This window comes from Giraffa tippelskirchi, chromosome 11 (assembly GCF_054371585.1).
Source record: "Giraffa tippelskirchi isolate mGirTip1 chromosome 11, T2T-mGirTip1v1.2.pri, whole genome shotgun sequence".
Classification (NCBI taxonomy): domain Eukaryota; kingdom Metazoa; phylum Chordata; class Mammalia; order Artiodactyla; family Giraffidae; genus Giraffa; species Giraffa tippelskirchi.
Window position 1 is genome coordinate 95607303 of NC_137285.1, and position 26393 is coordinate 95633695.

The following is a 26393-nucleotide window of genomic DNA, read 5'->3' on the forward strand; positions in this document are numbered from 1 at the left end:
TTTGGGTCAATTCTGAATTCAGTGTGCCCAGAAATATACCCACGCATATACGGTTAATTAACTTACAACAATGCAGCCAAGAATATAGATTGGGGAAGGGAAACTGGACAGCCACATGCAAAAGGATGAAACTGGATGCCTACTGTGCACACCACAGAGAACTATCAACTCAACATGGATCAAAGATTTGAACACAGGACCTGAGACCATAAAACTTTTCAAGAAAATACAGACAGTAAGTGCCTTAATATAGGTCTTAGTAGTAAATTTTTGGATTTGACACCAAAAGCAATACAAACAAAAACAAACAAGTGGGATGACTTTAAACCAAAAGGCTTTGCAAAGCAAAAAATACATATACATATATATATATCAAGAATATGAAGAGGCAAGATACAAAATGGGAGAAAATATATGTGAATTATAGATCTGATAAGGTGGTAATACCCAAAATATGTGAAGAATTCATACAGCTCAACAGGAAAAAAAAAAAACAACCCTAACAGTATTTTTTTTTAAATGAGCAAATGATATGAATAGACATTTTTTCTAAAGAAGACAGAGATGGCCAATAGGTACACGGAAAGATATTCAACATCATTAATCATCAGGGAAATGCAATTCAAAACCACAATGAGATAACACATCATACCCGTAAGAATGGCTATTATCAAAAAGACAAGAAATAACAAGTGTTAGTAAGGATGTGGAAAAAAGAGATCACTGTTCACCTTCACTGGGAATGTAAACTGGTGTAGCCACTGTGGAAAACAGTATGAAGATCCCTTAAAAAATTTAAAAACAGACCTACTATATATAATCCAGCAATTCCTGAGTATTTATCCAGAGGGACAAAACACTAACTCAAAAAGGTATATACTTCCCCCCAATATGTTCACTGCAGCATTGTTTACACAACAGCCAAGATATGGAAGAAACCTAAGTGTCCATCAGTAGATGAACAGATAAAGAAAAGGCAGTATACGTATATTGTATTGTTGTTCTTTCATCACTAATTCGTGTCCGACTCTTTGCAACCCCATGGACTGTAGCTTGCCAGACTCCTCTGTCTGTAGAAGTGTCCATGCAAGAACTACTGGAGTGGGTTGCCATTTCCTTCTCCAAGGGATCTTCCTGACCCAAGGATTGAACACGAGTCTCCTGCATTGCAGGCAGATTCTTTAATGCTGAGCCACCAGGAAAGTCCCCATACAATGCAAATATAAATATAAATACAATATGTTCAAATATTACGATTTTGGATTTCCAAAATTCTTAAGATACTGGATTTCTATCCAGTAAACATATACAATGGAATATTATTCAGCTATAAAAAAAGAAAATATTGCCATTTGCAACAACACAGATGGACCTTGAGGGTATTATGCCAAGTAATATAAGTCAGACAGAGAACATCAAATTACCACATGATCTCACTTATATGTGGAATCTAAAAAAATCAAAAAACAAACAAACAAAAATATTGAGCTTATGGATACAGAGGACAGACCAATTGTTACCAGAAGCAAAAGTGGAAGAGGAATGGGAGAAGGGAATTAAAAAGTACAAATTCCCATGTATAAAATAAATGAGTCATGCGGATATAATGTACAGCATTATATGGACTAATATGGACTATAGTTAATAATATACTCTATATTTCAAATTTGCTAAGAGAGCAAATCTTAAAAGTTTACATTACAAGATGAAAATTTCTGTAGCTATATGATGATGGATGTTAACAAGACTTACCAGGATGATCATTTCACAACAGATACAAATACCGAACCATATTATACACCTGAAAATACATTATATGTCAATTATATCTAAATGAAAAACTTCTGAATACAGTCTAAGATGAGATGAAAACTGACTAAAATGGAACGGTATGTACAGTATGAGCTCACTTTGGACATACAAATGTATTGTTGTTGTTCAGTCACCAAGTCGTGTCCAACTCTTTGCGACTCCATGGGCTGCAGCACACCAGGTTTCCCTGTCTCTCACTATCTCCTGGAGTTTGCCCAAGTTCCTGTCCATTGCATAAGTGATCCCATCCAACCATCTCATCCTCTGTCACCCTTTTCTCCTGCCTCCAATCTTTCTATGCATTATGGGTATTTTTCAATGAGTTGGCTCTTTGCATCAGGTGGCCAAAGTACTGGAGCTTCAGCTTCAGCATTAGTCCTCCTTCCAATGAATATTCATGATTGATTTCCTCTAAGACTGACTGGCTTGATCTCCCAGCTGTCCAAGGGACTCTCAAAGAGTCTTCCTCAGCATGACAGTGCAAAAGCATCAGAGTTCAAAAGCATCAGTTCTTCAGTGATACCAATGTATATGTATACACATACACACACTCAATATGTCAGCAAATCTGGAAAACTCCGCAGTGGCCACAGGACTGGAAAAGGTCAGTTTCCATTACAGTCCCAAAGAAGGGCAATGCCAAAGATGTACAAACTACCACACAATTGCACTCATTAAACATGCTAGCAAAGTTATGCTCAAAATCCTTCAAGCTAGGCTTCAGCAGTACATGAACCAAGAACTTCCAGATGTACAAGCTGGGTTTCAAAAAGGCAGAGGAACTAGAGATCAAATTGCCAACATTAATTGGATCATTGAAAAAGCAAGAGAAGTCCAGAAAAACATCTACTTCTGTTTCAATGACTACGCCAAAGCCTTTGATTGTGTGGATCATAAACTGTGAAAAATTCTTAGAGATGGGAACATCAGACCACCTTACCTGTCTCCTGAGAAACCTGTACACAGGACAAGAAGCAACAGTTAGAACCAGACATGGAACAATGGACTGGTTCAAAATTGGGAAAGGAGTACAACAAGGCCATATACTGTCACCCTGCTTATTTTAACTTGTATGCAGCGCATATCATGTGAAATGCCAGGCTGCATGAATCACAAGCTGGAATCAAGACTGCCAGAGAAATATCAACAACCTCAGATATGCAGATGATACCAGTCTAACAGCAGAAAGCAACGAGGAAACTAAAAAGCCTCATAATGAGGGTGAAAGAGGAGAGTGAAAAAGCTGGCTTAAAACTCAACATTCAAAAAACTAAGATCATGGCATCCAGTTCCATCACTTCATGGCAAACAGAAGGTGAAAAAGTAGACGCAGAGACAGATTTTATTTTCTTGGGCTCCAAAATCCCTGGGGATGGTGACTGCAGCCATGAAATTAAGACACTTAGGCTTCTTGGAAGGAGAGCTATGAGAAACCTAGACAGCGTATTAAAAAACAGAGATATCACTTTGCCAACAAAGGTCTGGGTAGTCAGTTATGGTTTTTTCCAGTAGTCATGTACGGATGTGAGAGTTGAACCATAAAAAAGGTTGAGAGCTTTACAACTGATGCTTTCGAATTGTGGTGCTGGAAAAGACTCTTGAAAGTTCAGCAAGGAGATCAAACCTGAATATTCACTGCAAGGACTGATGCTACAGCTGAAGCTCCAGTACTCTGGGCACCTGATGGGAATAGCTAATTCACTGGAAAGACCATGATGCTGGGGAAGACCGAGGGCAGGAGGAGAAGGGGGCAGCACAGGATGCGATGGTTAGATAGCATCACCAACTCAATGGACATGAACTGAAGCAAATTCCTGGAGATAGGAGAAGAGAGAGGAGCCTGGCACGCTGCAGTCCATGGGGTCACAAAGCATCAGGGCACAACTCAGTGACTGAACAACAATAATACACATATGCACATAGGAAAAGGTCCTGGAAGGATATGCACTGCGATGTTAAAATCCTGATCCTAGTTTGTGGGAATGTGATTTTTCTTTTATGTGCATTTTCTAATTTCTATAATTCACAGGATGTGTTTCTGTGATACATTATTTTTATAAGTTTATGTGTCCCTGAAGTTCATGAATCATTCCTAAGAGGGATCTATACAATTCTAATAAAGGAAGTGTTAACAAATAAGTTAACAGTGCTTTCACTTTTGTGGAGTTCTATGTACATATATGGGCTTCCCATGTTGCCTGCCAATGTAGGAGATGTGAGTTCAATCCCTGAGTCTGGAAGATCCCCTAAAGAAGGAAACAGCAACCCACTCCAGTATTCTTGCCTAGGAAATCCCATGGACAGAGGAGCCTGGAGGGCTACCGTCCATGGGGTCACAGAAAAGTCAGACATGACTTAGTGACTAAACAACAACATGTACATATATACATAACTCTCAATATAAAAAATTCCCCTATGAAATCCAAAGTGCTACAAAGAAAATTTAAGAGTGAAAGAAAACCATTTTAGCTAATAAGTACATGTTGTAGAAAAGTTACAGAACTATATACCTTTGAGAGTAAAAAATATTATAGTTTCATTTAAAAGTTTAAAGTCTGAATTAAATTCTCCTATCTTATATTCCCCACCCTTCTAAGTAAAGCCTAATTTTTCACTTTTTTGCCATTTCAGACAACAGTGGTTTCACGTACTTAGGAACTCAGAAATCTAAGTATCATTTTGATTACATTCTTCTAACTCAACTTTATAGCCAACCATTTGGTTGCCACACCCCTTTGAGTCTATCAAAAAATGTCCTTCAACAATTCCTGTCCCTCTCTTTTCTCAATGCCACATCTTTAGTGAGTCATTAGCTTGGTAAGGAATCTTGCCCACTATCCTAATCCATCCACCATTCTGATTGCTAAGCTGTTTTAATAAAGCCATGCTTCATCATGTTACAAATGCTTCATTTCATGTTTTGAAATCTTCAGAGCCCAAAGTCTCAACATCCTTGAGCAGGGCGTTTACTTAAAGCCTTTCACAGCTTAATTACCTCTCTAATTTTCTAGCCTCAACTCTCCAAGTTCCTGAAATCAGATTCTTCCTATGCTCATTCAGTTCCTACAACCTGGGATGACTACCTCTTCAGTTCCCATCTTTTCTACCCCCAAACTGAATGTCATTCAAGAGCCAGCTTAAACTTTTAAGGGTGGGTGTCCCCAACACCTGCCTCATTCCTACAGAAACTAACATTTCTGTGTTCCCAAAGTACTTATTAGCTTTTATCACTAGATTAATATTAAACTACAATATGTACATACAGTGGTATCTCTTCCCCTCTAAATCATGACTGTATCTTAATCTCTATAAATTCAGCATACTGCTGGGTACAAAATAGGTGTTCAGTAAAGGACGGTGATGAACAAATGATTACTTTGTGTTGCCACTCAGTAGCTTCCTCTTCCTTTTTCTTCTTGGCTTCCTCTAGAAGTGCAATCTTGGCAGTGAATTCAGCAAGTTCTGCTGCCTAAAATAAATGAAACAATTACCAATACTAAAAAACACAAGAGTTTCAATAATTTGAGTCAAAAAAGCTTTAATGTACATGAACTGGTTTTTCTTTCTTGGTCACGTCGTGTGGCTTTTAAGATTTTAGTTCCCCCACCAAGGACAGAACCCACGGCCCCTGCAGTGGGAGTGCAAAGTCCTAACCACTGGATGCCAGGGAATTCCCACATGGACTCTTTTTATATGTTTCTCATACAGCCTTCTGTTTTAAAAAAAAAAGGAACTACTTCTTTAAGATCATAAATATCTTATTTGTATTATAAGCTCATAAGGAGACAAAGTGAGATTTTTTTATTATTCTATGTACACAAAGCTACTCCTGTTTTCATAGCAAAAACCTAGGAGCTACTTTTTAACTTTCATGAATAAAATATTTGCTAAAGCTTACAGAAGGAAAAAAAAACTATTTACATAATGCTTTTTACAGCACTTTGTCAAATAATCTCATTTGACTCCCTATTAGGTGGTTTTACTCCATTTTTCAAAGGGAGGGATCTGAGGTTCAGAAAGACCCAGACACAGAGCAAGGAAACGCCTAAACCAGTATTTAAATCCCAATTCTTCTAGGTGTCATGCATACTCATCATTTGCAGGTCCAGTAAATACACACAAAAAAATCTAATCATGACCCATCTTATAGTTACCCTATGATTATCTTATAAAATTAGAATATACATAATGGCAATTTATCTAAAGCAAAACACGCCAGTAGCTTATACAAAATCTAAGCAGATCAGAATTCTTTGTTAGCTCCAGGCTCTATGTATCTTTTATGGTTTTATTTCTAGGTTACTTTTTAAAAGAAGAAATAAAAATTTTAGGCTCATTTCCAAACTTTGTCATTAAGTTACCTGTATCTCTGGTTTGCTTTAAAGAAAGTATAGTATACCTAATTTTACAGAATTTTTTTTTTTTTCAGTTTCCATTATCTGAGCTTATTTTCTTATTTTATTAGTCCTCATTGGCAAACAAAATTTTTACTGTTGATTTTGGGTACAACACACTTCTGGCAGTGGCTGCACAATAGTGATCATTTATTTATTTCAGTAAATAAATACTGCAACCTCCAAATTGTCTATTTTTACACTGGTACTACCTTTATGATGACAGGTATTCCTCTGTCTGAATACAGAAAATGGTCCATTTATTTCATGGTTTTCATGTTTCTGTTATTCTACTTAATGCTTTAAAATACATTCAAATAAAAAGATGTTTGAATGTATTTTAGAAGTTCACATTTCAGCTTCCCTGGTGGCTCAGCTGGTAAACAATCTACCTGCAATGAAGGAGACCTGGGTTCAATCCCGGGGCTGGGAAGATTCCCTGGAAAAAGGAACGGCTACCCACTCCAGTATTCTGGCCTGGAGAATTCCATGGACTGGAGAGTCCATGAGGTCAAAAAAGTCGGACACGACTGAATGACTTTCACTTTCACAAAGATATGTCTTTGTAGTAAAGTGCACACATACCATAGTAAGGAGAGCTGAAAACACATTTAACCAACACCTTTGTGTTGGTTCCCTGGTGGCTCAGACGGTAAAGCATCTGCCTACAATGCGGGAGACCTGGGTTCGATCCCTGGGTAGGGAAGATCCCCTGGAGGAAGAAATGGCAACCCCCTCCAGTACTCTTGCCTGGAAAATCCCATGGACGGAGGATGCTGGTGGGCTACAGTCCACGGGGTTGCAAAGAGTTGGACACGACTGAGCGACTTCACTTTCACTTTGTGTTCAGAGGGCTTCCGAGGTGGCTCAGTGGTGAAGGAGTCCACCTGCCATGCAGGAGACACGGGAGATGTGCCAGTTCATCCTTGAGTCGGGAAGATCCCTTGGAGGAGGAAATGGCAACCCACTCCAGTATTCTTGCCTGGAGAATCCCATGGACAGAGGAGCCTGGCAGGTTCTAGTCCAAAGGGTCGCAAAGAGCTGGACATGACTGAGCTACCGAGCATGGAAGGATGCTTTTGTGTTCAGAGAATATCTAGTCTGAAACTGTGGGACTGATTTTATCCATGCTTTTGTCTAAATTTTTCTTTTTCCCTAATAGAACCCAGGTTCCCTTACCAGCTGCTCCTGATTCTTCATCTGGTCGGCAGCCTGTTTCGCTAGAGCAGACTTGGCCTCTTCAGCAGCTCGACGCTCCTTTTCAAGCCTTTCTGCTTCTTCTTTTGCTCGTTTTCGTTCCTGGTCCAATTCTAGAGCTTTTCGAGTCTGTTCTTCCAGTTCTGTCAAATACATGTATCCCCCAAAACAATGATTAATTCTAATTTTCTCATTATGAAAAGCTGAAACAGTAGCAAGGAATACAATCTGTACAGTTTTTAAAAATTAGCACACCTTTAAATGAACATACACCTCGTTTTTAACTTGAAAAAGGCCTAATACATTTTAAAACTCTATTTACACTCCAAAAATGCAAAGAAATGAAAATTCTTTATAACTCGTTATATCCTAACTCTACAAACATATCCTTTATTTTATTTTTTAAAAATATTCTCTCCAAGAGAACCCTCCTATACTGTTGGTGGGAATGTAAAAACTAGTACAGCTACTATGGAGAACAGTATGGAAGTTCCTCAAAAAACTAAAAATAGAACTATCATATGACCCAGAAATCCCACTCCTGGGCATATACCCAGAGAAAACCGTAATTTAAAAATATATATGCACCCTAATGTTCACTGCAGCACTATTTACAACAGCCAAGACATGGAAGCAACCTAAATGTCCACAGACAAAGGAACAGATAGAGAAGATGTGGTACATATATACAATGAAATATACTCAGCCATAAAAAGAACAAAATAATGCCATTTGCAGCAATATGGATGGACCAGAGATTGTCAGACTGAGTGAAGTAAGTCAGAGAAAAACAAATATCACATGATATTGCTTATATATGGAATCTAAACAAAAGGGTACAAATGAAAATATTTACAAAACAGAAGTCAAGTCACAGATGTAGAAAACAAACTTATGGTTACCAGGGGATGGGGGTGGGGGGAGGTATTAGGACAGACATATACACACCATTATATGTAAAACAGATAATAAGAACTTGCTGTATAGCACAGGGTACTCGATTCAATATTGTATAATGGACTATATGTTAAAAGAATCTTAAAAAAAAAAAAAGAGGGATATATGTATAACTGATTCACTTTGTGGTACACCTAAAACTAATACAACGTTGTAAATCAATTACACTTCAATGAAATTCAAAAAAACAAATACTCTCTCCCAAGTGTTTTGAAAAGAGATATACTGCTCTTTTTACAGTTTTATATTGTTCATGCTGGGCGATCACTGTGGTGTGCGGGCTTCCTCGAGTCGCAGCACAGAAGCCCTACAGGGCTTGCGCTTCAGGAGTTGCAGTGCTCAGGCTCTCTAGTTGGGGTGTCCAGGTTTAGCTACCTCGTGGCATGTGGGATCTTAGTTCCCTGTTCAGTTCAGTTCAGTCGCTCAGTCGTGTCCGACTCTTTGCGACCCCATGAATTGCAGCACACCAGGCCTCTCTGTCCATCACCAACTCCTGAAGTTTACCCAAATCCATGACCATCGAGTCAGTGATGCCATCCAACCATCTCATCCTCTGTTGTCCCCTCCTCCTCCTGCCCCCAATCCTTCCCAGCATCAGGGTCTTTTCCAATGAGTCAACTCTTCGCATGAGGTGGCCAAACTATTGGAGTTTCACCTTCAACATCAGTCCTTCCAATGAACACCCAGGACTAATCTCCTTTAGGATGGACTGGTTGGATCTTCTTGCAGTCCAAGGGACTCTCAAGAGTCTTCTCCAACACCACAGTTCAAAAGCATCAACTCTTCGACGAGGGATCAAACCCATGTCGCCTACAGTGGAGGGCAGATTCTTTACCACTGGACCAACAAGGGAGTTCCCTCTCCAAAGTTTTGACCAAACAAACTGCCATCTATTTCAAAAATCTATAAAATAGCACACTTTAAAACTTGTGGAAATTTTTACTTATCTAAACTAAGTATTAGATAAGTAAACCCAAGACATTAAGACTGAAAACAATACTTACTGACTCAAATAGAAATTTTGATGTGGATTATATGAATTACTGAAAATTCTGAATTATTAGTACACATCCATTCCTCAAGCAAGAAGATAAGAAAATAGTATTTGGTGATGAATGAGATGAATTTTAATCCTTAAGTATACAGATCATAAAGTTAATTCTCTTATTCTAATGAGCTGAGTGAGAAAGGAAAATATTACCAGCATAAAACCAAAAGAGTTTAAATCAATTTGAAAGTACTAATTTTAAATATTATTCTGACAATCTGTGTTAAGTAGCAAGGACATCTGTGACAGAAGACAAAGAGAATGTAGTCTATGAAGGCGGGTGCAATGTCCTACAAAGGATGACTCTCCCATTCTGTATGCTTTAGAAAAAAGGAAAACCTAAAAATCTGTATGTCAAAAGGTTTGAAATCTAACTGTCACATACAAATCACCTTACTGTTCTTAAGGTTGCTGGTTTTGGTCAGAACTAATTTAAGTAACTACAGTTAAGACCTGGGAGGGTTTGAGAAGATTCGGAAGAAAAATGACTTTAAACTCTAGATAAAGTGCAAAACTCTATGTGGCTATTTTGTTATAAAGATGAAATGTACGTAACGAGGATGTTACTGAAGCTAAATTCTAGAATTAATTCATTTTAGAATTTGTCTTCTAACACTTAACATCAGAGCTAGCTAACCCATCCAACTCTTCTTATAATATTCTCTCTGGTTGACTGAAATATAAAATAAAGCTCACAAAGTTCATGGCTTTATCCTTCTTCTAAAAAAGCAAACAAATAAGAAAAGTTTACAAATAAAAACAAAGCTTTCTCTCATAATAAAAATTCTTTCTGTACTATGATACAATAAAGAAAAATAAGTCTGGGTTACAAAGTTAAATTTCAAAATAAATATTTCCCAGTATTATTTTCTTTCAGTTTTTTTTTTTGTAGTAAGTATTGATTTGAGGAACAGGAGACAAAGCAATGATTGCTTTGTGGAATATTAAGAATCACACAGAAGTCTAAGTTTTTAAACGTTGAGAAATAAACTGAAAACTTCAAATCTACTCTAGCCTCTTCTAGAAAGTAAGATTTTGAAATGCCATACATCTCACAAAGATCCTCCTGCTTTGCCTTCCAGTGAAGTGTAATTTGTAAACTATGACTCACCGACCAAACCCAGTCCAATATCTTATTTTTGTAAATAAAGTTTTACTGGAACTCACACCCTCATTCATCTAGGTATTGTATATGACTGCTTTCATGCTGCAGTGCCAGAGCTGAAAGCTGTAACACATCATGTGGCCTGCAAAGCCTGAAATATTTAGTATCCAACCCTTTACAGAAGGAGTTTATGAACCCAATAATTAGAATATTTTAGGAGTTCCTTGGCAGTCCAATGTCTAGGACTCAGTGCTTTCACTGCCTTGGCCCTAGGTTCAAGCCCTGGTGGAGGGAACTAAGATCCCGCCAGCCACGTGACACTGCCAAAAAAAAGAAGAGAGTATTTCTATGAAACAAACATCCCTCCAGACCTTGGATCAAGTTATAAGTGCTTGAGGAGAAGGATTAGATAAGGAAGGTGGATAACATCAATGTTTTTACCCGTCTGGGTCATAAAAATCTAGAACCTACAATTTCTGAGGATCTGGCAAGTGGGAAGCCAAGGAATCTGGCTTCTTTTAGACTCTCAGCTCTTTCAGGATGAAGGGGAAAAGTTTCCAGAATAAATTGTTTCTCTCACTAATAGTACACAGCATACTGATGTAGATGGTTATGGAAGTTAAATTAGGAGTAGACCAGCAAAGTTATTCTAAGTTCAAGCTAATAAAATTTGTGGAAGTTTCTCCTTCTCAATCAGGTTTGAATACAAGTACCACTTGATTTTGACAAGTCTAACACTTTACAAGCCAAATGATCTCTAATGTTACCCCCAAGGGCAAAGATTGGAAACTATAACATTGAACAGTTATAGGTAAAAAATATATTAATAAAAAAAAAATCTCAGAAGGATTATAGATTTTTTTTCTTCCTCTTTCCAGTCTACAGCAATAGTTTATTTTTACACTGGAGAAAGAACTAATACTATTGATATTATAAAACAAAAGCAAATAAAAGTCCTATTACTAAAATTCTTAGAAATCACAGAAAAAGAATATGATCATAAATTACTGCTGAAAAAGCAATTTTAAAATATCTGTACTACATCTAAGCAATGAGTATTGTGTTATTGTAAAAAAATAAGGAAGATATCTTTGAATACGTATGGACTTTCAAGATTACGTTAATTGAAAACAGCAAGGTGCAAAAGGATACATGTGTACCTTTTTGTTTAAGAAAGAAGTGGAGAGAAAAGAATATCTTCGTGTGTATATCATGTACTTGCTTATTTTATACACAAAAAATGGTATATAATAGTCCTAGCACAGTGGAATAAAGGCAGAGCCTGCAATATTCTATCCAGCTAAGAAAACAGAGATCTAGACTCTGGAGCTGCCCAAGCATCCAAGACTTGAAAGGACAAGATCCTGAAAAGAAATAAATAGAAAAGTCTCAAAATCTCTGTGTTATTTCCCCTCAGGATATTTGCCAACTCCTAAAATGTACTCCTCAAATACTACAGAAACAAGAAAAAGTAGCTGTAAGAGAGCCAAGAGCTGATCCGAGAGATTAACACCCTCTTGCAGTCTGGGAATCAAAGGCTGGATTCAAGGCCCTTTAAGATAATAGAACTGTGCCAGTAAATACTCAAGTCTTTCAGATGACGCCCCCAAATGGCTACAGACCAGCAGGAAGGGAAAACCAGAGAGACCAACCTTAACAAAGCCTGAAACCCAGCACAACTCCATCAAGGTGATCTGCACATAATCTGCCTGTCAAAAGAAAAGTAAATCCTCTCTAAAAGAAAGTGTAGGCCTTTCCTGGTGGCTCAGATGGTAAAGAATCTGCCAGCAGTGCAGGAGACCCAGGTTCAATCCCTGGGTCGAGAAGATCCCCTGGCAAAGGGAATGGCAACCCACTTCAGTATTCTTGCCCGGAGAATCCCATGGAGGAGCGTGATGGGCTATGATCCATGGGGTTGCAAAGAGTCAGACACACTGAGTGACATCCCCCCTCAACAGCCCTGAAGGAAAATAACACCATCTAAAGTCTCTATAACTTTTTCACATACAGTGTCGTGAATCTAATCAAAATTATCAGGCATACCAGATAGGACCAAATGAGGCCCTTTAAAATTTCCTCCTCCACCCCAAAAAGGGAAAACAGACTACAGAACAGGCCCATAAATTAGCCAGACATTGGAGTTAATAAGCAAGGTCATTAAAACAACTATAACTGATACTGCTCATCTAGGAGAAATGGAAAAAAAGCAAAGCATGAGGAAAGAATCAAAAGCCCAGACGAACACTGGCAATAATGTAGAAATGGATTTTCAGAAGTCCAAAAAACCCTCTGCAAAGACACCAAGGGCCAGAGTCCCATTTATAACCATAAAAGTTCAATTTACCAATCTTTTCCTTATGTCTACGAACATCATCTTTCCTTTACTACCTTCTAGAAACTCCAGCCTAAAGGTAAAAAGGTAGTAACCTTTACCTTTAGGCTCACCATCTACCAGCGCTTCATAAAGACAACCAGCTAAACGCTCAGCTCTGACAGAGACTAAACACACTGCTAATTTTACTTTAGCAAAACAGGGAGCCACACACTAGAATCATGCATTAAAGGAGAAAAAAGAAGCCCCCATCTCAAAAAAGATAAAACATTTATAACCACCAAATAAACAGCAAAACTATAAATGTGAAGAGCATGTTAAGCTTCTCCTGTGGTTGAAAATGAAACATTAAAGGAAGAAAATCTGAAAAAAAAAAAAAATTTACATAAATATATACACACGTGAGCACACACACACACACACACACACACACACACTCTCTCTCTCTCTCAGGCAGTGGTGGAGAACTTAATAGAAAAGCATGATTATAAGTGCCAACTAAGAAGATAAATGAGTTATGGAGCTTTCATCATATTCAAAAACTGTTATCACATCCTCAACCCACAGAAGTTTGCAGCAAAAACATTTCAACAGCTTATCTTCCTCTCCTGGATTTTCCATTTCCAGAATTTCTTCCCCAGGAGCTCTCTATTCAAAAAAGTATTGTGAATAACTAGAATAGGAAGTCACAGAAGATTGGAGGAAAGGAATAGTTAATATAGCAAACAAAGAGAAAACTACCAACCTAGGAATAAACCAGGAAGTGCATCACCTCACAATACTATGGGACAAGAGGGTTTATTCTGTGCAATAGCAGCATATTCAGACTGTTGACTTAAACAGAAGAGGCTAGTCTTGGCAGATATTAAACTCTTCTGTAGACATCCCTGGTGGCTCAGAGGGCAAAGCGTCTGCTCGCAATGCGGGAGACTCCGGTTCCATCCCTGGGTCTGGAAGATCCCCTGGAGAAGGAAATGGCAACCCACTCCAGTACTCTTGCCTGGAGAATCTCATGGACAGAGAAGCCTGGTAGGCTACAGTCCATGGGGTCGCAAAGAGTCGGACATGACTGAGCGACTTCACTTTCACTTTTTCAGACATTAGATGTCTTCTTATAAACTAAATGGCTCTCTAATAAGTAATTATTATAAAGTAATTATATTATTTATAAGTAATATTTTCCATTTAACTTCAGTATTATAAAAGTATGTAACATATAACCATTAACAACTAATACCATAAAAGATTAAAGATAAAGTAACATGGCAGCCCAAGAGTCACCCTGTCCTTGAAACATGCTTCCTACCATTTTACTATATACCTATGACTTATTTATGAGACGTGTCCGTTAAAAATCTTTTTAGATACAACTAGTAAATGAACTCTGCGGCACTGGCACCACAACAGGCAAACTAGTAGGTGGAACAAAGTCTAGAAGTAGATTCACATAGACTTCTGGATTTGTGAGGAAGGTGATGCTCTGTATGGTATAAAGCCTTAGCAATAAACGGATCTGAATCAGATAGAAATACATATGGGTAAAAAAAAAACCTTGACCCTTACAAAAGTCACACATATGGACTATAGACCGAAATGTGAAAGGTAAAACAAAGTTTCTAGAAGGTAGTAAAGAATAATACATTCATAATCATAAGGAAAAAGAGTGATAAATGGAGCTTAAAGTTGACTGTCTTTTCATTAAAAGACACCAACCATTAAGAGATTAAAAAAGTAAACCATGGAGAGATTTTTTTTTTTAACAATACATGTAAAGATTTCCTTTGCATGATCAATAGGGAAAAGAAGAAAATCCAATATTTTTTTTGAATGGGCAAAACAAGTGAAAAGGCACTTCAGAGAAAGCTATAAGGATTTGCTAAGGTGCTCAAACTCATCAGTCATCAAGGAAGTGCATTGTACTAACTGTATTCACCAGAATGGCTAAACAAACAAAAGAGTAATCCTGACAATAATGAGTGGTGGATGTAATGATGAAGATGTCGAGCACAGGGAGGAATGAAAATTGATACACCCACTTTGGGAAACTGATGGCAGTGTCTGCAATACTCTGCACAGCTGCGATCCTGCGACTCCACTCACAGTACCAGGAGTGCACATCCAACAGATGAGCAGACAAGCACACCAACTACCATTTTCAAGAATGCTCATAGCAGCCTGGTTTTATAATAACTCCAAACAGGAAATATCCCCAATGTCTGTCACCAGTAGAATGGATAAACAGGTAAATGCAGTAGAATATTATACAATAATGTAAAAAAAAAAAAAAAAACCTAAAAAAAAAAAATACAGCTATCTGCATGAGTCTGAGCAAAAAGAAGCCAAAAATAAGTACACATGAATTTCTATGTAGTTAAAACACAGGCAAGATGATTCTAAGGGATTATGCCAAAAACTCAAGTAATAAAAGCCCAAAATAAATAATAAATTGGATTCATCCAAATTTAAAACCAAGGAATACCATCAACAAAGTAAAAAGATTACCCACACAACAGGAGAAAATATTTGCATATTATATGTGATATATGATACGAGATTTATACAAAAATTTTTAAAAAGTCTTACACCTCAACAACAAAAAACTTGATTGAAAAATGCAGAGAAAATTTGAAAATACATTACTCCAAAGAGATACAAAGGGCCAATAAGGATATGGAAAGATGCTCAACATCATTAGCCATTAGGAAAATGCAAATCAAAACCACAATGAGACAACACTTCATTGCTATTTATAATGACCATAATCCAAAAGACAAAAACACTATCAAGTGTTGGTGAGGATGTGGAAAAAACATGTCTTACTGGTAGGAATGTTAAATGGCAAACAGTTGTTTTAGAAATCACATGGGCAGGTCCTCAAAAAGTTAAACATATGGCCCACCAATTCCACTCTCAGGCTTACAGCAAAAGGAAGTGAACACGTATGGATACACAGTAACTTGTACAAAGGTTCACAGCAGCATATTCACAACAGTCAAAGGGTAGGAACAACCCACAAGTTCAACAACTGATGAAAAAGTAAAATGTAGCATCCTATGCATAGAATATTATTCAGCAATAAAGTCCCTCAAAGATGCTAAAACAGGATGAAACTTGCAAACAGACCATGTTTTGCATGACTGCATTTATGTGAAATGTCCAGGACAGGAAAGTCTATAGAGATAAAAAATTAAATTAGTAACTGCCCAGGAATGGGGGGTGGGGAAGCTGGAAGAACTGGGAATAAATGGGAGTGACTGCTAACAGGTATGGGACTTCTTTAAGGGGTGATGAAGTTATTTTAAAATCTTGGTGACAGCTGCATAACTCCTGTGAATAATACTAAAAGTTATCACATCGTACACTCCAAAGCTTGTGTGGTATGAGTGTGGAGATTCCTCAAAAAACTGGAAATAGAACTGCCACATGACCCAGCAATCCCACTGCTGGGCATGCACACTGAGGAAACCAGAATTGAAAGAGACACGTGTACCCCAATATTCATCGCAGCACTGTTTGTAATAGCCAGGACATGGAAGCAGCCTAGATGCCCATCAGCAGATGAATGGATAAGGAAGCTGTGGTACATATACACAATGGAATATTACTCAGCTATTAAAAAGAATACATTCTAATGAGGTAGATGAAACTGGAGCCTATTATACAGAGTGAAGGAAGCCAGAAAGAAAAACACCAATACAGTATACTAACACATATATACGGTATTTAGTCAATCGGTAAAGATAACCCTGTATGCGAGACATCAAAAGAGACACAGATAAATAGAACAGTATTATGGACTCTAGGGGAGAGGGCGAGGGCGGGATGATATGGGAGAATGGCATGGAAGCATGTAAATTATCATATGTGAAACGAATCGCCAGTCCAGGTTCAATGCATGATACAGGGTGCTCAGGGCTGGTGCTCGGGGCTGGTGCACCGGGATGACCCGGAGGGATGGGATGGGGAGGGAGGTGGAAGGGGGGTTCTGGAGGGGGAAAACATGTGCACCCATGGTGGATTCATGTCAATGTATGGCAAAACAAATACAATATTGTAAAGTTAAAAAATAGAAAATAAACTAGTCAAAAAAAAAAAAGGTTGTGTGGTATGTACATTGTATCTCAACAAAGCTACTAGAAAAAAACTAAGACTAAACTATATGATGATATAAATCGGAATGATATCTCACATTTGGGATGAAAAACTGACGGGGGAGAGACACAAGAGGGGGTTCCCTGAGGGCAGGTAATGGTCTCTATCTTGTTCTGGGTAGTTACAAAAATAAATTCATTTTATAAAAATTCACCAAGCCTTACATCTAAGAGGTATGCACATTACTATACCTATGAAAAAACTTCAACAAATAATTTTTTACTGTAACTATATTTCAAAAAACCTCAGTAAACTAAATTAGATTATTTGCTTCCATTTTAGAAGTTAGGAGCCTAAGGAAATCGAGAAGCTAAAAATGACTTGCTTATGGTCATACTGTAAATGCATATCTGAATTAAAGCTTGACTTCTATTTGTAAACAATGCATACATAAACCCCCTCCTACTCACAATTATTACTTTTATCACATTACCCTGCTTATCTCCTTCACAGAACTTAGAACTACATAAAATGATTTTTATTATCTGTTACATTTATCACTCTGTCTTTCCTCAATAAACTGTAAGTTACACGAGTGCAGGGATCTTACATGTCCAATACTATATCCCCAACAGCTAGAAAACAGCCTAGAACAGTACTGGGTGCTTAACAAGTTGTTGCTGTTCGGTGGCTCAGTCATGTCCAACTCTTTGCGACCTCGTGAACTGTACCCCTCCAGGCTTCCCTGTCCATCACAAACTCCCGGAGCTTGCTCAAACTCATGTCCATTGAGTCAATGATGCCATCCAACCATCTCTCTGTCGTCCCCTACTCCTCCTGTCTTCAATCTTTCCCAGCATCACGGTTTTCTCTATGAGTCGGCTCTTTGCATCAGGTGGCCAAGTATTGGAGTGTCATCGTCAGCATCAGTCCTTCTAATGAACATCCAGGACTGATCTCCTTTAGGATGGACTGGTTGGATCTTCTTGCAGTCCAAGGGACTCTCCAAGAGTCTTCTCCAACACCACAGTTCAAAAGCATGAATTCTTTCGCACTCAGCCTTCTTTACTGTCCAACTCTCACATCCATACATGACTACTGGAAAAACCACAGCTTTGACTAGAACGACCTTTGTCTGCAAAGTAATGTCTGTTTTTTAATATGCTGTCTAGATTTGTCATAGCTTTTCTTCCAAGGATCAAGCATCTTTTAATTTCATGGCTACAGTCACCATCTGCAGTGATTTTGAAGCCCAAGAAAATAAAGTCTGTCACTTGTTTCCATTGTTTCCCCATCTATTTGACATGAACTGGTGGGACCAGATGCCGTGATCTTCATTTTTTGAATGTTGAGTTTTCAGTCAGCTTTTTCACTCTCCTCTTTCACCTTCATCAAGAGACTTAGTTCCATTTCGCTTTCTGCCATAAGGGTGGTGTCATCTGCACATCAGAGGTTATTGATATTTCTCCCAGCAATCTTGATTTCAGCTTGTGCTTCACCCAGCCCAGCATTCCGCATGATGTACTCGGCATAGAAGTTAAATAAGCAGGGTGATAATGTACAGCCTTGATGTACTCCTTTTGCAATTTGGAACTAGTTCATGGTTCTACATCTGGCTCTAACTGTTGCTTCTTGACCTGCATACAGGTTTCTCAGGAGGCAGGTAAGGTGGTCTGGTATTCCCATCTCTTGAAGTATTTTCCACAGTTCATTGTGATCCACACAGTCAAAGGCTTTAGCATAGTCAATGAAGTAGATGTTTTTCTGGAATTCTCTTGCTTTTACAATGATCCAAGGGATGTTGGCAATTTGATATCTGGTTCCTCTACCTTTTCTAAATCTAGCTCGAACATCTGGAAGTTCTCAGTTCACATACTGTTGAAGCCTAGCTTGGAGAATTTTGAGCATTACTTTGCTAGCGTGTGAAATGAGTGGTGCAACTGTGTGGTAGTATGAACATTCTTTGGTACTGCCTTTCTTTTGGATTGGAATGAAAACTGACCGTTTCCAGTCCTGTGGCCACTGCTGAGTTTTCCAAATTTGCTGGCCTATTGACTACAGCACTTTAACACCATTATCTTTTAGGATTTGAAATAGCTCAGCTGGAATTCCACCACCTCCACTAGCTTTGTTCATAGTGATGCTTCCTAAGGCCCACTTGACTTCACACTCTGGCTCCAGGTGACTGATGACACCATCATGGTTATATGGGTCATTATGATAACAAGTATCCAGAATGAAATCACTATACCCCTAACTCTTTCCTATGGTTTGTTTTTGTGAAGGTGGAAATTCATTTTGTTATTTGTTATTGTTTTAGAACAGAAAGTAAAGTCAAGTTTGGCTGTCTTATATCTCAAATACAGTCACCAATGTATCTTAAAAATAGTTAAAAGAATGACAAAGGAAGCTAAATAATTTAACAATAATGAATATGGCAATGCAAACTGTTAGCATGGTTCTGTTTAATTATTTGTGACATTTCAAATTTCAAATAATACCATCAATATCAAATTTTTAAGAAGATGACAATAATGAAATATATGTTCTTTTCAAACAAAAAATTACTGGTTTATCCACTAAATGTCATGATTTAGAAATGGTTAGAGCTACTTATCATTTGAATGACAATTTAGCATAAATTACAATACAACTGATGCAGAGTTTAGGACAGCCTGGAAAAGCTTTATTATTAGGAAAAAAAAGGAAACAAGCAAAACTGGATGTCCTTCGCCTTAGGATGACTGATTTGAAACTGTCTTGACAAGGATGCTCTATATTTTTCTTGCATTCTATCTTCCTTATATTCTTTAGTGCTCACTTACTTAAGTACTTGTCTGCATGTAAATCAGTAATATTTTTATCACACATCTAAATAAATGAGATTAAAGATTTAGTAAATAGCTATTCTCTCAGAAAAGGTATTATATAAATGCAAAGCTGCTATCCTTCAATCTTCTCTTCAAAATTAAAGCAGTATAATAAATTTCTTTAAACTTTCCTTTTGTAAAAAACACTTGAGTATATTCTAGCTTTTTTTTCAAGATTCTTCCTCTAATATAAATATTGCTTATACTCTTCACTTAGCACTTAGCACATGTTATCTAACTTTACTAAAATTTTTATGTATCCATCTCATTTCTGTCAAGCACACAGGGTTCACTCCCATGAACACTACATATCTGTCTAAAATCCAGCACAAAGTTGGCACATCATGAATATCTGCTTTAACTGATGAAAAACCACCTAGAGTGGTAGTGTGTGTGAAACTCGCACAGTCACGTCCAACTCTTTGTGACCCCATGGACTTCTTCAGGCCAGAATACTGGAGTGGGTAGCCATTCCCTTCTCCAGGGGATCTTCCCAACCCAGAGATTGAACCGAGGTCTCCCACATTGCAAGAGGATTCTTTACCAGCTGAGCCACCAGGGAAGCCCAAGAGTGGTAGAAACAGCATCAAGTTGGAATCCAGGAAACAAGTTTTACCCTTGGGCTATGGCCTGCAAACAAGTCTCTTTACTACCTCGGAGTTTCAAACTGAACAGTTTCTAGGTCTCTTACAACTCTGAGAAGTCAGGTTCCTCATGAGTCAGAGTAAAACCCAGGGCTTTTTAAAATCTATTTCTTCTCTTACAATTGGGATGATCAATTTGTACATTTATAACAATCTCTGTGACTTCCTCCTCTAGCTACCCATCTGGAAAATTATTCTACCCACTGCTCAAAAGCATCGCCCCACCGTCAGCTGATGCAAGGGGCAAAAATAAACCTTAAATAAGACTAACAGCTATTTTCAACAGAACTGAATGTCTGATTCTACTGGTCATCAGGAAAGCAGGTACTAATTCTTAAGAAGGAGCATAGCATTTTGCTCAGTATCTTGTCTATTCTAGTACATCAAGGCTGTATATTGTCATCCTGCTTATTTAACTTATATGCAGAGTACATCATGAGAAACGCTGGGCTGGATGAAGAACAAGCTGGAATCAAGATTGCTGGGAGAAATATCAATTATGCAGATGACACCACGCTTATGGCAGAAAGTAAAGAACTAAAGAGCCTCTTGATGAAGGTGAAAGAGAAGAGTGAAAAAGTTGGCTTAAAGCTCAACATTCAGAAAATTAGGATCATGGCATCCGGTCCCATCACTTCATGGCAAATAGATGGGGAAACAGTGGAAACAGTGGCAGACTTTATTTTTTCGGGCTCCAAAATCACTGCAGATGGTGACTGTAGCCATGAAATTAAAAGATGCTTACTCCTTGGAAGGAAAGTTATGACCAACCTAGACAGCATATTAAAAAGCAGACGTTACGTTGCCAACAAAGGTCTGTCTAGTCAAGGCTATGGTTTTTCCAGTAGTCATGTATGGATGTGAGAGTTGGACTATAAAGAAAGCTGAGTGTCGAAGAATTGATGCTTTTGAACTGTGATGTTAGAGAAGACTGTTGAGAGTCCCTTGGACTGCAAGGAGATCCAACCAGTTCATCCTAAAGGAGATCAGTCCTAGGTGTTCATTGGAAGGACTGAAGTTGAAGCTGAAACTCCAATACTTTGGCCACCTGGGGCAAAGAACTGACTCATTTGAAATGACCCTGATGCTGGGAAAGATCGAAGGCAGAAGGAGAAGGGGACGACAGAGGATGAGATGGTTGGATGGCATCACCGACTCAATGGACATGAGTTTGGGTAAACTCCGGGAGCTGGTGACGGACAGGGAGGCCTGGCGTGCTGCAGTTCATGGAGTCGCCAAGAGTCAGACACGACTGAGCGACTGAACTGAACTCAACTGAAGAGTTACTTCATATAAACCACACTTGCTAAATATAAATGTAGTCTTTCTAAATATACATTGTAGTTGGGACTTCCCTGGTGGTCCAGTGGTTAAGAATCTGAATTGCAACTCAGGGAATGCCAGTTCAATCCCTGGTTGGGGAACTAAGATCCCACATGCCATGTTACACAACTAGAGAGTCTATGTACCACAAAAAAAGATTCCACATGACACAGTGAAGAGCCTGCATTGTCACAGCTAAGACCTGACACAGACAAATAATAACGATATTAAAACAATAAAACATTAATATAATGTAACATTTTGGTTACCTACTGTCTACAAAGTAGGTTCTTCCAAACATGTTATCAAAAACAAACAAAACATGGCTACGTGTTGCGTATTTTTTAATATACTGAACCTAGAGACTGAGTTCTAGAAGAGTTTAAATAGTCAGACTAGCTTAAAGCGCCTTAAACTACCTAAATGCCTTAAAGTACTTAAATATCCATAAAGAGATTTTGTTTAAATGCCAGAAAGCATTGAAAATGTATTTTTGTGTATGGAACCCTGGATAGTCCAAAGGAAAAAATTAACATATAGTCATTTGTAATGTATAATAAAAGTACATATAAAAATATTTCCTTAAGTAAATGAAAAACAAATACATAAGCGTTGTATACATGAATGTGCCTTAAAAATATATTTATGATTTAATTCCACTATTAAATTGGCAATTAAATGGAATTAGGTCTATACAAGAAATGGAAGTAACTAGATGTTCATCAACAGATAAATGGATAAACAAGCTGTGCTACATAAAAACAAAAGAATATCAGTCATCCATAAAAAGCAACAAATTTGAGTCAGTTGTAGTGATGTGGATGAGCCTAAAGCCTGTTACACAGAATGAATTAAGTCAGAAAGAGGAAACCAAACATGGCATAATAATTTGCATTGTATGTAGAACCTAGAAGAATGGTACAGATGAACCTATTTGCAGAGAAGGAATGGAGACATGGATGTAGAGAATGGACTTGTGGACACACTTGGGGAAAGAGAGGGTGGGATGGATCGAGAAAGCAGCATCAATATATATACAGCATCATGTGTCAAATAAATAGCTTGAGGGAAGTTGCTAGATAAGACAGGGAGCTCAGCCTGGTGCTCTGTGATGACCTGGAGGGGTGGAATGGTGGGAGGGGACATATGTACAATTATGGCTGATTCATTATTTGTATGGGATTGTAAGGCAATTTTCCTCCAATTAAAAAATAAATTTAAAGAAAAGACAAATAAGATTTAACAGTATTTAGAAATACTATATTATCTGATGCGAGAGCATCAATTTTGAATCCAATATAAAAAAGAAACTTTTTACCTTTCTGGGCTTTCATTGTCTGTTCTTCAATTTGCCTCAGACGTTCCATTAGCTCTTCCTTTTCACGTTCTATTCTTTCCTTTTCCTTTTCTGCTATTTCTCTTTTCTTCTTTTCATTCTCTAATTGAGCCCTTAAAAGGAATTACATTGTGTTGTTACAAATTAATATATGAAAATATATACATGAAACCTAAGTAGTAACTGTAAATTAACTAAGAAGAAACGACAGCATATCAATATTTTAAGTATTCATTATATTTAGATGTATTCAAAAACCATATAGTTAAGAACCGAATAGTAAACACCGAAATCAGACTGATTATATTCTTTGCAACCAAAGATGGAGAAGCTCTATACAGTCAGCAAAAACAAGACCAGGAGCTGACTGTGACTCAGATCATGAACTCTTTATTGCCAAATTCAGACTTAAATTGAAGCAAGTAGGGAAAACCACTAGACCATTCAGGTATGACCTAAATCAAATCCCTTATGATTATACAGTGGAAGTGACAAATAGATTTAAGGGACTAGACCTGATAGACAGAGTGCCTGATGAACTATGGACAGAGGTTCATGACACTGTACAAGAGACAGGGATCAAGACCATCCCCATGGAAAAGAAACGCAAAAAAGCAAAATGGCTGTCTGAGGAGGCCTTACAAATAGCTGTGAAAAGCAAACGAGAAACGGAAAGATATTCCCATCTGAATGCAGAGTTCCAAAGAATAACAAGGAGAGATAAGAAAGCCTTCCTCAGAGATCAATGCAAAGAAATAGAGGAAAACAACAGAATGGGAAAGACTAGAGATCGCTTCAAGAAAATAAGAGATAACAAGGGAACATTTCATGCAAAGATGGGCTCGATAAAGGACAGAAATGGTATGGACCTAACAGAAGCAGAAGATATTAAGAAGAGGTGGCAAGAATACACAGAAGAACTGTACAAAAAAGATCTTCACGACACAGATAATCACGATGGTGTGATCACTCACCTAGAGCCAGACATCCTGGAATATGAAGTCAAGTGGGCCTTAGGAAGCATCACTACGAACAAAGCTAGTGGAGATGACGGAATTCCAGTTGAGCTATTTCAAATCCTCAAAGATGATGCTGTGAAAGTGCTGCACTCCATATGCAAGCAAATCTGGAAAACTCAGCAGTGGCCACAGGACTGGAAAAGGTCAGTTTTCATTCCAATCCCAAAGAAAGGCAATGCCAAAGAATGCTCAAACTACTGCACAATTGCACTCATCTCACACGCTAGTAAAGGAATGCTCAAAATTCTCCAAGCCAGGCTTCAGCAATACGTGAACCGTGAACTTCCAGATGTTCAAGCTGGTTTTAGAAAAGGCAGAGGAATCAGAGATCAAATTGCCAACATCCGCCGGATCATCGAAAAAGCAAGAGAGTTCCAGAAAAACATTTACCTCTGCTTTATTGACTATGCCAAAGCCTTTGACTATGTGGATCACAATAAACTGTGGAAAATTCTGAAAGAGATGGGAATACCAGACCATCTGACCCATCTCCTGAGAAACCTGTATGCAGGTCAGGAAGCAACAGTTAGAACTGGACACAGAACAATAGACTGGTTCCAAATAGGAAAAGGAGTACGTCAAGGCTGTATATTGTCACCCTGCTTAACTTATATGCAGAGTACATCATGAGAAACGCTGGGCTGGAAGAAGCTGGAATCAAGAAATGCCGGAACAAATATCAATAACCTCAGATATGCAGATAACACCACCCTTACGGCAGAAAGTAAAGAAGAACTAAAGAGCCTCTTGATGAAAGTGAAAGAGGAGAGTGAAAAAGTTGGCTTAAAGCTCAATGTTCAGAAAACTAAGATCATGGCATCTGGTCCCATCACTTCATGGGAAACAGATGGGGAAACAGTGGAAACAGTGTCAGACTTTATTTTTGGGGGCTCCAAAATCACTGCTGATGGTGACTGCAGCCATGAAATTAAAAGACGCTTACTCCTTGGAAGGAAGGTTATGACTAGCCTAGATAGCATCTTTAAAAGCAGAGACATTACTTTGCCAACAAAAGTCCGTCTAGTCAAGGCTATGGTTTTTCCAGTGGTCATGTATGGATGTGAGAGCTGGATGGTGAAGAAAGCTGAGTGTCGAAGAATTGATGCTTCTGAACTGTGGTGTTGGAGAAGACTCTTGAGAGTCCCTTGGACTGCAAGGAGATCCAACCAGTCCATCCTAAAGATCAGTCCTGGGTGTTCACTGGAAGGACTGATGTTGAAGCTGAAACTCCAATACTTTGGCCACCTCATGCAAAGAGTTGACTCATTGGAAAAGACCCTAATGCTGGGAAGGATTGGGGGCAGGAAGAGAAGGGGTCGACAGAGGATGAGATGGTTGGATGGCATCACTGGCTCGATGGACATGGGTTTGGGTAAACTCCGGGAGCTGGTGATGGACAGGGAGGCCTGGCGTGCTGCGATTCATGGGGTCGCAAAGAGTTGGACATGACTGAGCGACTGAACTGAACTGGATTGCCACAGACACCCCAAATACCACCTCACACAGCCCAGCCCATCAGAAGGGAAGAAAAAACAAAACAAAACCTTACCTCCTTTCACCAGAACACAAGCAGAAGTCTACTCCCAACACAAAGCCTACACAAACCACTGGACAAACCTTACCCATTGAGAGCAGAAACCAAAAGGAAGAAGGAATACAACCTGAAAGCCTGGGAAAAGGAGGCCTCAAACACAGTACGTTAGAATAAAAATGAAAAGGCAGAGAAATACTGCACAAATGAAGGAACAAGACAGAATCTCACAAGACCAAATGAACGAAGAGAAAATAGGCAAACCATCTGAAAAAGAATTCAGAGTAATGATAATAAAGATGATCCAAAACCTCAAAAACAGGACGGACAAAATGCAAGGAGCAATTAACACATTTAACATGGACCTAGAAGAAATAAAGAATAAACAGAGATGTACAACACATAATGAAATTTAAAATACTCTGTGTGTTAGTAGCTCAGTCATGTCTGACTCTTTGCAACACCATGGACTGTAGCCTGCCAGACTCTTCTGTCCATGGAATTCTGTAGGCAAGATTACTGGAGTGGGTTATTATTCCCTTCTCCAGGGGATCTTCCCAAACCAGGGACTGAACCCAGATTTCTCCTACATTGCATGCAAGCTCTTTACCACCTGAGCCACCAGGGAAGCAAAAATACTCTAGAAGCAATCAATACCAGAATAAGTGAGTCAGAAGAATGGAATGGTGGAAATAACTTCTGAAGAGCAGACTAAAGGAAAAAGAATGAAAAG

At 38.4% G+C, this 26393-nt stretch overlaps 1 protein-coding gene across 3 annotated transcripts in view; it reads right to left on the minus strand.

Annotated features, from left to right (window-relative positions):
- RDX (radixin) overlaps positions 1-26393 on the minus strand; it is a 129596-nt gene that overhangs the window by 56796 nt on the left and 46407 nt on the right. For all 3 annotated transcript variants that reach the window (XR_014069230.1, XM_081543510.1, XM_081543511.1), the window contains 3 exons: positions 23093-23223; positions 7386-7546; positions 5189-5281 (listed from right to left, as the gene is read on the minus strand). Coding sequence is in view for 2 of the 3 variants with exons in the window: in XM_081543510.1 (XP_081399636.1) it covers positions 5189-5281; positions 7386-7546; positions 23093-23223 (385 nt within the window). In the remaining variant the exon portion in view is untranslated. The remainder of the gene's footprint in view (positions 1-5188; positions 5282-7385; positions 7547-23092; positions 23224-26393) is intronic.